We start from the raw sequence: 13,176 nt of genomic DNA on the forward strand, positions 1-13,176 counted from the left end.
CCAATGGCTCCTGTTTTGAATGCAGGCAACACAATGGGGGTAAACCCTGATCCTTTTCTAATAGCCAGTGTTCTTGGTGGAAATCTGACTCGGTTCCCAACTGGCCCCCTTGCCAGAAATCCAGCTCCTTTTCCAAAGCCATCTGGCTCATTGGCCTCATGTCCGCCTTCCTTCCCAGCTGGTGCCCGTGACTCAAACATGGTTCCTTTTCCAAGGGGGATGAATCCGCCGAGCGCAAACTCAGTTCCTTTCCCAAGGTCAGGTGGCCCACTTGGCTCAGGTCTAAATCCTAGAGCAGGTATTGGCACTGGAACTGGTCCTATGTCTAACCCTAGACCAAGTGGGCTCACCAACACAGGTCCTATGCCTAATCCTAGGCCAGGTGGGCTCCCCAATGCAGGCCCTATGTCTAACCCTAGGGCAAGTGGTCTTTTGGGTGCAGGTCTTGATCCCAGAGCAGGTGGTCTGGGCTCAGGTCCTGGTCCTGACCTGAGGACAGCAGGTTCACTAGGCACAGGTCTTGGCCCAAACCTAAGGACTGGTGGCATTATGGGCACAGGCTCTGGTCCTGACCCTAGAGGAAGTGGGTTCTTGAATAATACTGGCCCTGGTCCCAATTCTAGAATGGGTGGCCTGGGTGCAGGCGGCCTGGGAACAGGTGGCCTGGGCATGAGTGGTCTGGGAGCAGGCAGTGTTGGCGCAGGCGGTATTGGCACAGGCGGTCTGGGCTCAGGCGGCTTGGGCGCAGGTGGCCTTGGAGCAGGTGGCCTGGGTGCAGGTGGCCTTGGAGCGGGTGGCCTGGGTGCAGGACCAGGTCTCAACCTAAGGACCAGTGGTCTCTCAAACACAGGGCATGTCCCTGATCCCAGGGCAAGTGGATTTCTGGGCACAGGCCTTGGTCCTAACTCTAGAGTTGGTGGCCTAGGTGCTGGTACAGGTCCTGGTCTTGGTCCTAACCCAAGAGCCGGTGTCCCAGGACCAGGCCCTGGTCTTAACCCAAGAGTAGGCCTGGGAACAGGCCAGGGCCCTAATTTGGATCCCAGGGCAAGTGCTCTCTTGGGATCAGGGGCTGGTCCCAATTTGCGAGCTGCTGGTCTCATGGGCACAGGATCTGGGCTTGATTTGAGAACATCTGGATCTCTAGGTATGGATCTTGCTCCCATTTTAAGAGCAGCTGGCCTTCTTGGAGCAAATTCAGCCCCTTTCTCACAATCATCTGGAAATATGGGTCCAAATCCATCTTCCATTACAAGAGCAACAGGCCCTATAGGCCCCAACCCAGGTCCTGGCTCTAGAATAGTTGGCCTTCCAGGTCCAAATTCCTCTCCTATGCCAAGGGCTACTGGTCCCTTAGGTCCTAATTCAGCTCCTTTCTCAAGGCCAACTGGTCCCATAGGTGTAAACTCTGCTCCCTTTCCAAGGGGGACAAATCCTGCAGGCTTGAACCCAGCTACGTTTTCCCAGGCCACCAGCTCACTCAATTCAAACCCACCTACCTTTCCACGTTCTACTGGTCTTCAGGCTACCAGTACAGCAATTTTTCCAAGGTCATCTGGCCCCTTGGGCCCAAACTCAGCTAACTTCCCAAGATCAGTTGGACTGCAAGGCCCAAGTCCAGCTACTTTCCCAAGATCCACTGGCCCACTAGGTCCTAGTCAAGTCCCATTCCCCAGGTCTGCTGCTGGTTCGCTAGGTCCCACACCAGCAAGTGCTCCAGGCATAAACCCAGCTCCTTTTCCAAGGCCATCTGGTCCCCTGGGTATAAACCCATCTTTTCCTAGGGTCAATGGCCCCATATTAAAGACTGTGGTACCATTTCCTAGGAGTGGAAGCCTTTCCGGCCCCAGCCCAACTGCTTTTCCTAGACCAGGAGGCCCATTGGCCGCAATGTACTCAAATGGAATGCTGCCACCCTAGAGATTGCCACCCTCCCGCCTAGGCTACATTGGCTATAAGGTACCATGGCTCTGGGCAAGATGGAAAGAGCAGTGACCTGAAGGCCAGACTGTGGCTTGACTTGATGGCCAGCCATTTCTTTCCACGGCTCATTTCTCCAATGAAGATGGAATCTTCGTTTTGCTTGTGAGACAAGGACTCTGGCAGGCAAGCAAGCCCAAAGCCTAAGGATGGGGAGAAGACTCCCAGTGTCCTCGAGCCTGTGGTGCTTTCTCACTGCTTTGTGCCGAGTTCTCTCTTTCTTACTCATTTCTTGGATTGTTCTCCTGGACTTTTCCTCAGGGATGCATAGGCCTGCCAGTCCCAGCTCATTCTATACTACCATCTTTTCCCTACCAGAGAAACCCAGGTAGCTGCTTTTGTTAATTGTGTTCCAGTTTCAAACATTACTCAGTAACTTTGTAAAGAGCAGCTCTGACTGAATAGTCCTTTCCAGTTCTAAGTAAAGCTTATTTCTTTATGCCACAAACTGGACATCGGCCACCTCTGGAATTCATGGGAGGCTAAAGTTGTGAAGCAGCCTCTCGCCTGCCCTTCTTGCTACTGTTACTCCCAATCAAAGAACCTCAAGATTTTGAATTGATGTTGGCTCTGGGACCTGGGGGTGGGGGGATGGGAGGTAAAGGGGAGGGGGAGGGGAATAATCACTGCTTTTCAGCCTGCTATGAAGGCATTGTTGGTGTTTCATTCTACAATATATCATTTCTTACTGTTTCTTTAATAAATGGGATGGGAGGTTGCTGATTTTGAGCATTTTGTTACCTGGCCCGGGGGGAAGGAACCTCACCCGTGAGTTTTTGTTTTAGCTGAAGTTGGCCATAAGCCTACATGTTCTTCTGTAAGCTTGTCTAGCTGCTTTTGCTACTGCAGGTATAAGAAAGCTTAAGCTTGTGTTCCCAGCTAGAGCTTTCTTCTCTGCCTGATCATTCACCAAGGATTTTGACCCAAATCACATGATTTAGGATCCCACATGTACATAACATCTTTAATGTTGTCCAGAGCTAAATGCATAATCACCTTGGACAGTTTTTCTCACTTAAATTGAGTTTCTGTTGGAAATTACCTGGGAAAGTGGTTGGATGGCAAATAAACCAGAGAGAGATGGAAATTACATTTCAATTCTTATTCACTTTAAGAGTCAAGCAGTGTTGAGTGTAGCAAACTACTTGGGGAAACCTTATTTATTGGTGCTTTTTAAGAGATGATGGTCATGCTCTGTGATATTGAGTGGTATATTATCTGATATACCTGTGGCTTGGAGACCTATCTCAGCTTTGGGGTTTGGCATTCCCAGGTGGACACCTAAGTTTTCACATCAAATAGCAAGAAGGGGATGCTTGAGAGCCCTGAGAAACACCAAAACTACTGATCTTGTGTGCAAATTTCTTTATTTTGACAAATACATCATAGTATAAAAAATTTGGCCTTTCTCAAAAGTGAAAAAAATGCAAGTAAAAAATAAATACATTTACAAATCATCATAGAAATAAGTAAATACAAAAGATCAGAAAAACCCTAAATTCCTCATTAAAATGGGATTTAAGAGAAAAACCAAATGTTTTCATTAATATAAAGTCTCTTCCCTTGTATGAAATAGGGATAAAGCAGAAGATGTTTGGTTTTGTGTTTTACAGAAAATATAAAAAAATAACTTATAAAAACCAGTCGAGGTTGAAAGTTGTAAGCTCACTTATCTGCCTGGCTCCCTTTCCACCTGGGAGAGTGATGACAGTAGCAAGATTAGAGGAACTCTGATACCAGGACAGCTAGGAAAGACCTATTCCTTCCTAACCATCTCTTAAGTAAATTTGAGAAAAGTAAGCCCTTAGTTAAGTCTGAACCCTAAAGCTCTCGCCTCTGGCCTCTTCCTCATCTTTGATGAGCTGGCCTGATGTTAGCAGCTCCTGCCAGGAAGTGTAGGGTCTCCAATGGAGCCACTGCTGGCAGCACCCAGAAGACACAAACTCATTTGGAAAGCACCATAAGTTGACCCAGTTGCCATTTGGAACACATCTCATTCCCTTGCAGGAAGCAACAGATGGTATAGAAGCTTTTTCCTAACCATCTTCCTTTTGATTGTGTTGGCTCAGTAGTGAAGAGTTAAGTTCAGATGGATACTCAAGCCAGAGATGAAGTAAAGGTCCTTGTTAAACCCAAGAATTGAGAATAGACTGCTGATGGAGATTTTGCCAATGAGATGGACTAGAACCGAAGAAACTGGAAACACCCCATTTCCTAGTTTTGTATTGCCTAGAAATAAGCAAAACTAATATAAGACTGAAGGTTTTCAAACTTCGCTATGAGAAAGCCAAAAAAAAAAAATAGTTGGGGGAATAGGATGGAGAAACCTATTAATAGAGGTGTAATTGACATCTAAGAGAAGATTTGGACCTGTAAATTAATCTATTGATTTGTGGAATCCAGAGATAGGTTATGGAGAACAAGAGTCTGGAGTTCATGTAATAAGCAATAGCTTGTTGAAATCAACCTGAAATTCGAGTCTAAGCAGCTTCGTAAACATTACTACCTGTCCCTAGTCACCCCCTAACCGTTAACAACCTGTCTTGGGCAGACTCACCTGCCATCTGAAAACTCTGGCAACAGTGTTAAAGGAGAGAGAAGTGGTTCATTTAGAAAGTTGTGACCCGCCACAGATCTAGATGACTTCTAAACCCTAGCCTTTAAATGGTTGTGTTATAATTTCTGAAGTTCTTGCACTTGGGGGGAAAAAGCAAAAAATGGAAATTTTTATAGCTCAGGGCTTGAGTAAAGGGAGTTGAGGTGCCTAAATCACCAGTTCCTTTCCAAGTTTGTTTGGCTACTGGCCAAAGCCTCATCTCAGAGATTGTAGGTTGACCAATAAGAGCCAGCAATGACCTAGACATCAAAAAACAATGGGTCACACATCAACTAAAGTTGGACCAGCCCTAATCTCAAACTCTTAACTTTCCATCCATTCCATCCCTAGGATTTGCTATGGGCTGTAGCATATTAAAACAATATAGGTGATCTACATACATACCCTCTTCTCTCTGGTATAAATTCTCCTTTAACTGCTACTGGAAGCTTTTAATCCCTGCCGGTTTGGTTCACTCCTTGGGTGTTAAGGAACACTTAAGGGTCTTCAAACTAAAGCACCATCCTCAGACCCTGTTTCCCGATGCCTGGCCACTCTACATCTTCAGGACAATCTTATTGCTGTGGTGGTGAAGCTGAGCTGACCCAACTCTTCCATTCACCCATGACTGGTTTACCTTCAGGCAGAGCTAGCTTACTCACCAAGAAGTTAGTACTAAATGGAAGCTATCCTCAAATATGCATAGCATACTTTGCCCTGGTTTACACTTGGGCCTCAAGAAAGGAAACAGCCTTCCCCAGAGTCCACTGTTGGCATGCAAAGGCAGGAAACATGGTCACTGAGCCTCAGTGTCCAAGGAACCTGATAACTGTTTCGTTGGAATCTGTGGTCTGTGTCATTGGATGGCTGCTCCAAGCCACACTGCAGGTCAAACTCCTTTGCACTGAAACTTGTCCTTTGGACAACAGTTAAGAAAACAAGGACACAGCACTCCCTCCCTCCCGCCCACCCCACTTCCTTTTCTCAAACTGGTAGGAGTCAAGTTTACCCCTTCCCTTCCCTTGCCCATTGCACTTATCCCACATTGCCCAAAGAGCTACCCTTGCCAGTCACACCTCAGCAAATGCCAAGCTGTATTGCTCAGGCTTTCGTCCACAACGTCGGGCAATGATGGCCAAGTATAGCATAAGGAGCGCTACCCAATAGCAGGCATATAAGATGGCCCCAGAGACTAGGAAAGCCAGCTCTGTCTCACTGAATAGGTCCTGGCAATAAGCTGTGTAGGCCAGTCCTCCCAAAAGGACCGCGACCCAAATGGACACGGGGATGAGGCCAATAAAATTCACCACGATAGTTTTTCTGCCTGAAGTGCCCCACCCAGACTTGTTGATGGTAGCAATGGCAAAGATCTTGGCTGGCAGGAGACTGGACATGTAAAGGAGAGAGTAAAGGGACATGAATATCATTTCTGCATTACCTCGAAGGAAGCAAGCGTAAGTAGCCTTGATGATGCCCACAAGCTGCACTGTTAGCAAAAAGAGGAGGATGTTCCAGACACGGCCCCGATAGAACAACTGGATAACAGTAGCAATAAGAAAGAAGGGAAAGAAACCTGTCACCACAGACTCGTACGTCATCCAGAGGTGGTGCTTATGGAACCATAGGGAATTGTAGAGCCACTCCCGGAAGTAAGACTTGCTCCAACGGGTCTGTTGGTTGAGCCAACGGAGGTACTTTGTAGGGGTCTCTGTGAGGCACTTTGAACGTGCAGTATACTTAGTCTGGTAGCCAAGGCTCAAAACTCGATTGGTAAGATGCCGGTCATCCCCAAAGCTACACTTGCTGCCCAGAAATTTCTGGTGGTACCAATCTTCTAGAAACTGCTGAAGAAGGGTATTCCGATACATGCCTAAGGGCCCACTTATGCACTGAACACAGCCAAAATAGGACTGGCAGGCCCTTTCCACATTGAAGGCCATCCAGTACCGAACACTACTCAAGAAAGAGATCCAGGAGTCATATTTGTTGAGAATCTAAAAAGAAATCAGACAACACTGTTAGCTTCATCAACACACTCTCCATTTCTCTGCCAACTTGAGACAACACACAAAAGCATCTGGATCTTTCTGTTATTCAGGGGTTCTCTAATCTAAAGCATCTTTTAAGTCTGTCACATGGAACAGCATAAGGAAAAAAGAAAACTGAACAGCATATTGCTAAAGGGCTACTTTGGTTAAGGAGAATTTCTAGCAGCCAGTTTTGGATTGGCAAGTGAAGGAAAATTTGAGTTTAGCAGGAAATAATCAAGTTCCTAGGCACCCAATTCCAATTTTGCACTGCTGTTTGCCGCCATTTGCTAACTTAAACTGTGATTCAACACCTGAATCTTATGATAGTAAATCGTGGTTGTAACAGACTAGAAAAGAAAGACTATTCCTTGTGCCTAGAATGTTCTCCCTCCTGGCTTCCTTCAAGTTCTAAATTTTTTTTTTTTACTAACCCTCCTTAATGCTAGTGTCTTCCCTCTTGATTATCTCATTTATCCTGTCTACATCTTATTTGCACATCATTGTTTACATGTCTCTCCTATTAGATGGTGAGCTTCTATTTTATTATGCGTTAAATCCCCAGTACTTCAGTTCAGTACTTGGCACACAATAGGTGTTTAATAAATGTTAATCGCCACACCTCTGCCCAAGAAAGAAGCTTCTCTCAGCTTTTCATCTCTTGGAAGAGAATCTAAATCCCTAATCCCGTTAACTGAATGGTGGATCCCACAGAGTTTTTTAGTCCCCAAAGAGAATTCTGAATTTCTTGAAGAGTTAGGACAAGAGAATCCCCCTCTTAAAAAGTAGCCACTAACATTGGAAGACCTGATAGCTTGTCAGGTGGTGCAAATTTTCCCCACTAGAGTCTTAAGTTCTCCCTATCCAGAGCTTCCAAATCCCATTCTTTTCTCTCCAAAGCAACCCACAAGACACACAGGGGAAGAGGGAAAACTGTTCTCCCTCTTAGCAATCCCAAGGCTTTACTCTAGGAAGCCACAAAGCCACGCAGCTCACTTTCTGACCACATCAAACTAAAAAGAAGAAATGCCAATAGGCCAGCCCTGGGAAACCCCTAACTGTATCTTACTTGGACATCTCCCCCGACTCCACCCACTTGAGGATCCTCTTCCAGGACTCGAAGCATCTCCACAGTACATGCTGGATCCAGCACTGTGTCGGAGTCACACACCTGCCGGAGTAAAGCACACAGTCAGTACCGCTTAGACCTAGACTCCAACTCCAAGAAGACCCTTGGACCATCTACTACTTTCTCTCTGCTGTACCATTTTACATTTGGGTGAAGGAGATAGTTTAGGTAAAAGTTATTGGCAATATCTAGTTTCAAATAATTTACCTGATACCATGAGCAATGGGTAGAGTTGGGGAGCCTCTACCTAGAGAAAGGAGGTAGGGTTTGGGTTCTCGGTTTCACACCAAACTGAGGATGGGAAGAGCCAACTAGCTCCTAATCAGGAGCCATCTCCAAGGTTATTGGATGGAAGCCTTGAAGAGGGGAGATAAACCCAATATGAGAGCTAGTTTTAGCTCCTGTAATCCAGCCCCAATATAGTTAAAAATTTCACTTATTTGGGGGAACAGGGGTCCAGGAACAAGTCATGTGACAGGTGACTGATCTGCCCAATTAACATCTCAGAACCCAAGGAAACTGTCTCGTAACCTCCATTCAGAGTCCAACATTTGAACACATAAAGAGGTTAGAAGGAAAGTCCAATAAATTTGGCAATGCAGGTAAATCATTGAGCATAGTGCAACCTGAGCAGGACAACAAAGATTTATAGCTACCAAAGTCAATTGCCAAGCTAAAACATCTATATGCAGGGTGAAGCTTAGAGGTTCTAAGGAATTAAGAACTTTTACTAAGCAAAATTCCAGAGAGAGGCAAAGGTTATCAGGTGGAGGAGTTTCGTAGTAGCTACAGAAGTCCTTAGTAGCTGAGAGACTTGAATGTTCTTTTAGATTTTTCCAGAAAAGGTAGCTGTGTAATCTCATGGGAATAATCCGATGATGGCAAAGGGGAAATAAGACCAAGATCAAGAGATTATTTCTACTCTATCCCAACTTTTTTGCCTTTTATTCTTGGGTTCTACTACTGTGAGAGGGGGACTAGCCAGAGCCACTGAAGAGCAGCTGTCAGAGCCTTCCCTTGTTATTTCTAAACTGTGCCTGTGACCGAAAGCCACAAACTTCATCTCTAGACATTAAATTTAGTATTCTCAGAATCAATGAAGGAAAAGCATTTATTAAATGTTAACTTTGTACAAAGCATAACCTAAGGCACTGGGGATATTAAGAGAGAAGTGGAGTCCCTGCTCTCTGGAAGCTCCCATACTAATGGGAGGTTTCACCTGTAAATGAAGAGATGAGGAGAAAGGACCACTTAGGTTACATGAGAGGGCCAGGATCAGGCAAGGGCCAACTAGTCTGGTTCATTTTACCAGTGAGGGAATGAGACCAAGGTCCAGGTTAAGTAGGAGCTTACGTGATTTGCTCAAGGTCAAATAGCTCCCTAGAATTCCAAGTTAGATCTATGGTCTAAAAAAACCATCATCCTCTACATTTAGGTTCTTAATAAAAAAAACCTATTTATTAGTCTGCCACTTCTGCCTCCTCCCAGCTTTCATTGGGTTCATGTCCTCAGGACCAAAGACTGAGACTTGCTCAGTCAACAATCCAGTTGCTGACTTGAAACCTAGTCTCTTCAGAAACAAAATGACACACATAGCCCACTCAGTTTCAAATAAGAAAGCAGGTTAGGCATGAATAGTTCACTGACACTTGCTTAAAGTTTCAAGTCATTCCTTCCAAAATTGGGGGAAAACAACCAAAAAACAGACCTAGAGATAAATTTGTAAAATTCCATTTCTGCCAATTCCTAAAAACTTTTATAATACTAGTTAGCATTTATATTTGCTTTTTGTGACAGGCACGGTGCTAAGAGCTTCAGAGTCATCTCATGTAATCCTCATTATAACCCTTGAAGTGGGTACTGTTGTTATCCCCATCTTAAAGATGGGGAAACTGAGGCAAACAGGTTAAATGACTTGCCCTAGGTCATGCATCTAGAGTCAAAGGTCAGATCTCATCTCAGGTCTTCCTGATTCTGGGCCCAATGCTCTACCCAGAAGTATAAGTGCTTACCCTTTTATTCTTTGTGTTTCAGTTTGATAGACACACCAATAAAGCATAAGATAGCCAATGAGTGGGTTGTGGGAGCTATATTCCATCTATAGTTTACTTAAAATAAAAGGAGTCCAGGGTAATCTACACATGGGATAGTCTAGAGCAAGCTAACATCAAGCCCCAAATTCCAGGGGAATCTCCCAAACTAAGATGAGATTCCCAGAATCCTCTTCCCTGAACTTTTAGGATATCTTACCCAGGATTCATTCATTCATTCCTACTTTTCCTTATTCTTCAACTTCAAATGATTTCTCTCTGTGTTCCTACTGTCGACTTTTCTAAAGGGATTCATTCTTGAATGAATCAGGATATGGATGTAAAAAGCCATTTCTCTGAACTGGATTGTTCTAGAGCTTGTCATGTGGTTTTCTCTCCCTCTGGGAAGAGACATGAATTGAAATCTTAGGTCAGGCTTAAAAGATGCACCTGCTTCAAGTCTACTTACAAACATCACATCCACAATCCATCAGCACCATTTATCCTTTGCTAATTCTGTCTTTAGGTAGTTATCCCACAGCAATAAAATGGAAGGACAACAGACACCTGGACCGGAGCCTCATTGACCAAAAAAACAAACAGGAAGTGAGATTTCTTTTTAACTACTTTTCTTTAGGGATTGTAGGTTTCAAAGACGGGAGTGACTTTTGTGGACAATAACAACATTGACCAATATGTCCTTCTAAAGAAACTTTCAACCAGAGCAACACTATTATTTTTGAAATTCTGGGTTCCTGAGCAAAATAAAAAACAGTTTGCTATAAAGGGCACCATGATATACCACAATTGTGAACTTTTCCAAACCCAACTTCTCTCCCTGAAATGCAAGGTTTGAGCCCATGAACAGAGAAATTTGAGATTTATGAGACAAATATATGTGAAATCCCTACTATGTACCAAAGTCTGTTAGATGAGATCTCCATACCTAATGGACCTTAGATGGCATAGCTTAAGTAACTAATTTATAAAGAGTAAAGGGTTCTTGATAGAGCCTTCCTTTGGTGATTATTTGCATTATCTAAAACTCTGCATGAGCAAAACCTTGACTATAAATAGTCCATCAAAGGAGCCAGGACCCTAACATGACTTCTAGCTTATTCTCCAGAGCTCTTCAGCTCCAAATTCCCCAAACTTTATAGGGTCTTTTGCTAGGCTATTTCTATGTGTGTCACCTTACAGGAAGAGAGTAAGGAACAGTGTTAGATGGTTATGAAAGGCTCTTCTCCCCATTTAATAGGGAAACCCTGGATATTTATCCACTATTCCTTGAGGTAGGGAGACCTTATGGGCAGTAAGAGACAGGGGAAGAATGTTGGATCTGGATTTAAATTATCATCTTTGCAAATTATTAGCATTTACTAGGTTCCTGCTGTGTGTTGGACCCTGGGAAGCACTTAACCTGTACGAGAGCCTTAGTTTATCATTATTAGGAGGGAGCTAGACCAGATATTCTCTAAGCTCCCCTCCAGCTCTAACTTGTTTGATCTTCTGGCCAAGCTACTAGGTGGCACAGGAATAGAGCACTGGACTTGGAGTCAGATGAGTTCAAATCTTCATTCCCATATTTACTGGCCATGTGCCCCTAGGCAGGAGATGGAGCCTCAGAATGATAAGGGTTTAAGTAGATATTAGATGATTGTGTGTTGGGGAATAGATAGGATTCATAATCTGAGGCAGCTAGGTGGTATAGCTGATAAATCGCTGGCTCTAGAAGACTTGGGTTCAAACCTAATCTTCCCTTAGCTTAGGCAAATCACCAAACCTTTCTGCCTCAATTTCTTCAACTGTAAAATGAGGACAATAAGAACACCTACTTTCTAGGGTTATGAGACTCAAATGAAAGTCCTTGTAAAGCTCTTAGCACAATGGCTGGCATATAGCAGGTACTATATAAATGCTTGTTTCTCCTTCCCCTTTCATCCTTCATTTGTTGTCAGACAACAGGGTTAGTCCTCCAGGTTTCCCTATACATCCTTTCCCATCTTCCCCTAATCACCCAAACTGGCTTTTAGGGTTTGCCTCCTTAGTGCTCCCATACCTGAATATAATCCACGGAGTCCCCAAGGGCTTTGAAGGCCGTGTACATCACTTCCCGTTTGCCACCCCACTTCTGCATGATACAGGAAAAGGTGCTGCCTCGAACCACTTGGTGGACACGGCCCATACCCTCTTTTAAACTGTCCTCTGACTCGCCCTCTCCCACATCGTGGAAGTTGCTCTGCCAGATGTAGCAGCCTGTGTGTTCTGAACCGAGCACCTCATGGAAGATGTCCAGCATGTAAGTGTCCTCCTGCCTGTTGCCGTCCACCACCATCACCACCTTCAGGTTGGGGAAGGAGATGCGCTGTGCAGACCGGAGACACTTGCGCAGGTAATCAGGGTCCTCCTGGTAGGCAGCAATGCACAGAGCAACCGATGGGGCCAGCTTCAGGGGTCGCCCTCCTCGGCGCATGCGCCGGTGCTCCAAGAAGGCAAAAAGGCTCTGAATGAGGAGGTGCAGGCCCAGGATGGCGCCATACAGGCCAAAGGAGAGGTAGTGCTTCTCTGTGTGGATGAACTGATAGCCAGTCACGTATGCAGCCAGGATTCCTCCTAGGACCGCCAGGGCAAAGAGGCTGGTGCCCACTACACGTAGGGCTGTGCTCAAGTGGACTGGCATCTGTTCAAAGAGAAAATCGGAATAAAAGTCAATATATATATATATATTTTTTTTTTTTTCTTTTCCCCTCTTTAACCTGGAGCTTCCCATTTTGCTCAGGCTGAAAGTGCAACAACCACTCACAGACCAGCTTTTGGTACCGATTGGCACAGGAGCTTTGCTCTGCTGTTTTCAATCAGAGTAGTTTCACCCTTCCTTAGGGAACCTGATGGCCCCCATTCCAAGGGGTCTACCATACTGGTGCCAGACTTGATTTGGCCCCTGAAGATCAGAACTCCCCATATGAAACAATCCACCAGCCTCAGCCTCCCCCAGCAGCAGAGATTACAGATGTGGCCCTGGGTAGACTACAATAAACATTTATTAAGTATTCACTGTGTACCAGGCATTGTGCATAACTCTGGGGGTATGAAGTTTCTGCCCTGGAAAGGTTCACAGTCTAACGATGGAGACAAAAGGCAGATATACACAGGGTGTGTGAAAGGTGATCTCAGAAGGAAGGCGCTAGCAGGGGAAGACGAAGGACAAGGAAAGGCCTCCTGGCAAGTGATAAAAGCATCTCCTGTGTGGGAAGCCCTTTGCTGACCAGTGTTGTTCAGTTGCTTTAGTGGAGTCAGACTCTTTGTGACCCCACTGGGGGTTTCCTTGGCAAAGATCCTGGAGTGGTTTGCCATTTCCTTCTCTAGCTCATTTGACATATGAGGAAACTGAGGCCAAACAGGGCTTAGTGGCTTTCC

The 13,176-nt window shown here is 45.1% G+C and overlaps 1 protein-coding gene across 1 annotated transcript; it reads right to left on the reverse strand.

The window, feature by feature from the left end:
- Window positions 1–5,643: 5,643 nt before the first annotated feature.
- HAS3 (hyaluronan synthase 3) lies at window positions 5,644–12,439 on the reverse strand. The gene is made up of 3 exons (XM_044660514.1): window positions 11,819–12,439; window positions 7,670–7,771; window positions 5,644–6,567 (listed from the first exon to the last, which is right to left on the reverse strand). The coding sequence occupies exons 1-3, from the start codon at window positions 12,437–12,439 to the stop codon at window positions 5,644–5,646; spliced, it is 1,647 nt and encodes a 548-aa protein (XP_044516449.1).
- Between the last annotated feature and the right edge of the window lie 737 nt (window positions 12,440–13,176).

Source organism: Gracilinanus agilis, chromosome 2 (genome assembly GCF_016433145.1).
Source record: "Gracilinanus agilis isolate LMUSP501 chromosome 2, AgileGrace, whole genome shotgun sequence".
NCBI classification, from domain to species: Eukaryota; Metazoa; Chordata; class Mammalia; order Didelphimorphia; family Didelphidae; genus Gracilinanus; species Gracilinanus agilis.

What these genes read in the sequence shown, in the direction of transcription:
- HAS3 (XM_044660514.1), bottom strand. Translation starts at nt 12,439, where the DNA reads ATGCCAGTCCACTTGAGCACAGCCCTACGTGTAGTGGGCACCAGCCTC. An exon ending in ACTCCGTGGATTATATTCAG is followed by an intron (nt 7,772 to 11,818) that starts GTATGGGAGCAC and finishes TTACTCCGGCAG; the next exon opens with GTGTGTGACTCCGACACAGT. An exon ending in GAGTCGGGGGAGATGTCCAA is followed by an intron (nt 6,568 to 7,669) that starts GTAAGATACAGT and finishes ATTTCTTTTTAG; the next exon opens with ATTCTCAACAAATATGACTC.